Below are 4052 nucleotides of genomic sequence, written 5' to 3'. Positions count from 1 at the left end.
CAGGGGGACGTACCGGGCGCTGTGACTCGACCACCTGTCGCAGCACGCTGACCCGCACACGAGAAGACTGGACCTGGGGTCTAATGGGGGAGGGCATCAGCATGGCGTTAGTGCGAATGGTTCCCTACCCGTCGGCTGCACAGCACAGCACAGCACAACACGGTACAGCAAAACACGGCACAGCACAGCACAGGTGAAATCCTCCCATAGGGACAGCGTAACGCACTGGCTCTTCTTGCGCTTGCCGGCCGGAACGTCGGAGTCGGCCTGCCCACGCGAAAGGGACGCCTCGCCGCCTTGGGAGGCGATGCGCAGCCGCGAAACGGCCTTCGCACCTGCCGTCCGACGCAGCTCCATCAGCTCCGACAGGGGGATGTCCGAGAGATCCCGCTGGAGCGAGGCCTGGTTGATCCCAAGCGGGAGGGGGGGGGGAGGACAAAGATCCGTCAGAGATTAGACGGGGGCCGAGCGGCCGAACGGAGAAGGCAGCCACAGCTGCCATGATTCCGTCTGATACGCACAATCTTCTCGTCAATGGAGGCGGCGGCCACATCGAACTCATCGCCGGACTCGTATTCCGACTCGCTGTCGTCGTCAGAGTCGTCAGAGTCGTACTCGCTCGAGGTGTCCAGATGGCCATGGCGGCTGTCCGGGCCAGGAGCACGCTCCTCGGGGGCGTTGTCATCGTCATCCGAGGAAGACAGCTCGGAGTTGGACCCCTGGTCGAAGGCCATCATCCGACGGAGGAGGCGCTCGTCCTCCGGCTGCTGGCCGGTCGACCCGGGGCCCTCCGTCCGGGGCTTCTTCGCAATGTGCCGAGGAGGCATGTGTGTAAATGTAGGTGGGAAGAGGGGGAGAGGGAGAAAGGCAAAAAGACAGGGGGGGAGGGGAGGGGTAAACAGGAGACAGATGGGGGGGGGGGGAGGGCCAGCAAGGAAGCAAGAATGCGCCACCCGTCTCGCGGGGGGGGTTCGCGCGGTGCGATCTCACAAAGGGTCCGCACATCCGCCCGTCCGGGCCCCGGGCCACGCCGTCGGATCTTCTCCCTCGACCAGCCTGCCGGGCGCATGGCGTCGGAGGGGGGATGTCCAGATCCCAACGCAATGGATGGGCAGCTGTGACACAGTCCATCGGCACTCGCCGGACAATTACCGGTCGCGCCCCTGGCTCGTCCTCCCGGGGGCCTGTGGCGGAGTTGGTTCCTGGGTGCTGTGTGTTTCCTGGCGAGGCGTGGTGGTGGTGGTGTGTGTGTGTGTGTGTGTGTGGGGGGGGGGGGGGGAGGCGGAGGAGGGGACAAACGTTTGCCCCCCTTCCGATGAGAGAGGCGCCGGGAGTGTATTCACCCCGGCGCCCCGTCCCGGCATCTAGCCACATCTAAAGAGGCGGCGTCTCGTTGGCGCTATAAAAGCCTCTGCGCTGGTCGAACTCTCGCCTCGTCGGGCAACCTGCCTCTGGCCCTGCCTCTCCCCCGCCCCTGCCCCTCCCCCGACCCCTGCTCCTCTTGCTTTTCTCCTCCCTTCCCCCGCCTGCTTCTGTCTCTCGTCTCCGTTGCCTGGGTTTGTTCCCGCGGAGGGCCAGTCTGTTTAGTGGCACCCTGAGGCATTGCCTTTCTCCCTCCCTGTCTCTTTCTCTCCCTCTCTCCCTCTCCCCCTCGCTTTCTTCTCCCCGCCGTCTGTTGTCCAGTCAGCGCTCGTTCATCCGGTTGTTCACAGGGCACAATGAGGCGACGCTTTAAAAGCGCCTTCCCGGTGGTATGCCTCTGTCAGGGTGTTCCTTTGTCGCCTTTTCCTGCCCGTTCCGCCACTGACCCGGCATTTGCTCGACCCTGTTCCCCGGCCCTTCTCCAGAACCGCATCAAGCGGATCATGCAGCAGGACGATGAAGTTGGCAAGGTGTCCCTTGCGGCTCCGATGCTTGTCTGTGCGCAGCCGATCACCATTCACCCCCCGCCCTCCTTCCCCATTTCCCGCCCTCCACTCCCTGTCCTTTGGAATGCGTTTCCTCCCAGGCTCTTGGCCACCAGACTCTTTGCTTACCCTCTCCTCCGCCACTCCTCCGCCCCAGCCAAGGCACTTGAGGTCCTCATGCGGGAACTGTTGCGCGGTGCCCTTGGCGATGCGCGCCAATCCGGCGCCAAGCGCATCCAGACCGTCCATTTGTGCGTTCTCCCCCTCCCCGGCCAGTGGTCTGTGCTCCCCTGTCGGCCCGGTGTCCCCCAGCGACTGACCTTCCCTCTCCTCGCCCCTCACCCCGCTCCCCCCATGCCATGCCATGCCATGCCATGCCATGCCATGCCATGCCATGCCATGCCTCCCCTCCTGCTGGGGTTTCTCCATCCAGTAAACGGGCCGTCCTCTCCCGGACCGAATTCGATTTTCTCAAGAGCACAGTCGAGGCGATCCCCGACGCAGACCCCCCGGCCGGCGAACTGCTCACCATGGACCAGCTAAATGCCCTGCTGGAGGCCGAGACCAGTGGCACCCTGTCCGGGCGTTTCCTGGACACCAGCTATGGCGGTGCCTGTGGCAGCACCCCGACGACCGATGGTGGGGGATCCGATTCCGGCCTGGCGACTGGGGGACCCGATGGCGATGAGGGCGCTCCCCTGGCGGCGGTGTCCAGTTCGCCGGTCCTTCCCTCGTCTCCGATTGCCAGCTCGGAGCCGGCTGCCGCGAAGGCCCGTGGGCGGCGGTCGGCGGCCGGTGGCCGTGTCGCCGCTGCCGGCCCCTCCGCCGTACCTAGTAGCCCACCGCCCCCCCAGGCGAATCCTCTGCTGTCCTTTGGCCGGTCGCCACTGACCGCGGCCTTGAGCCGGGGGCCTGCGCGCGCTGCCGGGCCAGCCGGCTCGACGCCAGGGTCAACCCCCGTGCCGACGCCCGTCCCAGCCCCTGTGCTCACGCCGGCCTCGGGCCCTGGTACTGCTGCCTCGAAGGAGCCGCCGACCGTCCTGCCGGTGGTTTGTCCCTCGCCCTCGCCCTCGCCCTCGCCGGCCGCCTCGGCCGGGGTGTCGCCCGGCATTTCGCCCTCGCAATCGCAAGGCAGCCTGATGGCCGACAGCGGAGTGTCCGGGGGCCGGCGTGTGTCGATGCGTGTGGCCGCGCGCAATGCCGCGGCCCTTGCGGCGGCGCCTCCCACTCCTTCACCCACGAAGCCCAGCGCTTCTCCCTCCTCACAGCCTGCAGTGGTGGCGCCGGCGGCGATGGTCTCCTCGCCGCGGAAACGCCAACGCACTGGAGCGGCGTCCTCGCAGGCGGCATCCTCCGCCTCCGAATCGAATGCCGTCCTGGCCACGGGTGCTGACTCGTCGCCGGCCCCGGCGGCGACGGCGCCAGTGGCGGCAACCGCCGCCACCCCGGTCTCGATACAGCTGGTGCCGGTGCCTGCCCTGGCGCCGGTTGCTGTCACCCCGGCCCCTGCGCCGCCCTCCGGGCCGGTGGGCCTGACGCCGGTGCCCCTGCTGGCGCCCAACCCGGCCGGCCTCCTCCTCAGCCAAGCAGCCAGTGCCACTTCGTCGTTGGTCAACCTGGACGAAGAGGATTACGATGACTTCTAGAGCAAAAATGAAAGCCCCCCCCTGCCATCACGGAAGTGCCTCGGTGGTGGCTCACATTTTCGGGTATTTATTGGGGCACAGCAATGACGGACGGAGAAACAGCGCGCGCGCGCGCGTGTATGTGAGGGGGAAAGATGAAACGCCGGGCAAGGGGACAGCAAAGTGAGGGGTTACCTCCCTGGCCGGCGACCAAGCGAGCGGAGGTGGGTACTTAGTTGTCACCGTTGTTGGTGCCCTGCGCGGCGGCAGCAGCGTCGGCCTGCTCCATCAGGGTCTGGAGGGACTTCTCCAGCTCGTTCAGGCGGTCGTTCATGCCGTCGACTGGTGGCGGAGTGTCAGAGGCCAGCGAGCTCGACAACACCAGGGGATGGCGGGGGAGCTTGGGGAGGAGCAAGAAGAAAAGAAGAGGAAGGAGGGACAGCCGCGCGGACGTACTCTTGCCGATGATCTGGTTGGACATCGCCTCGAATTGGGAGTGCTGTTGGGAGGACGGGCCAGA

The 4052-nt window shown here is 66.6% G+C and overlaps 3 protein-coding genes across 3 annotated transcripts in view; 1 reads left to right on the top strand and 2 right to left on the bottom strand.

Annotated features, from left to right (window-relative positions):
* H696_03462 (hypothetical protein) overlaps positions 1–915 on the bottom strand; it is a 1909-nt gene extending 994 nt beyond the window's left edge. Inside the window, exons 1-3 of the mRNA XM_009497328.1 lie at positions 522–915; positions 227–402; positions 14–80 (exon numbers count right to left, since the gene is read on the bottom strand). Of these exons, the coding sequence (XP_009495603.1) occupies positions 14–80; positions 227–402; positions 522–827 (549 nt within the window). The 5' untranslated portion in view covers positions 828–915. The remainder of the gene's footprint in view (positions 1–13; positions 81–226; positions 403–521) is intronic.
* A 529-nt stretch (positions 916–1444) lies between these two features.
* Positions 1445–3580, top strand: H696_03461 (hypothetical protein). Its single transcript, XM_009497327.1, has 4 exons — positions 1445–1751; positions 1848–1920; positions 2065–2158; positions 2341–3580. The coding sequence occupies exons 1-4, from the start codon at positions 1719–1721 to the stop codon at positions 3551–3553; spliced, it is 1413 nt and encodes a 470-aa protein (XP_009495602.1). The 5' UTR covers positions 1445–1718; the 3' UTR covers positions 3554–3580.
* A 184-nt stretch (positions 3581–3764) lies between these two features.
* Positions 3765–4013, bottom strand: H696_03460 (hypothetical protein; the record flags this gene model as incomplete). The annotated part of the gene is made up of 2 exons (XM_009497326.1): positions 3765–3874; positions 3989–4013. 2 exons carry the CDS (start codon positions 4011–4013, stop codon positions 3765–3767), a joined length of 135 nt encoding a protein of 44 aa, XP_009495601.1.
* Between the last annotated feature and the right edge of the window lie 39 nt (positions 4014–4052).

The sequence above is a fragment of the Fonticula alba genome (assembly GCF_000388065.1).
Source record: "Fonticula alba strain ATCC 38817 unplaced genomic scaffold supercont2.5, whole genome shotgun sequence".
Classification (NCBI taxonomy): Eukaryota; order Rotosphaerida; family Fonticulaceae; genus Fonticula; species Fonticula alba.
This window is presented reverse-complemented; position numbering and strand designations above follow the sequence as displayed.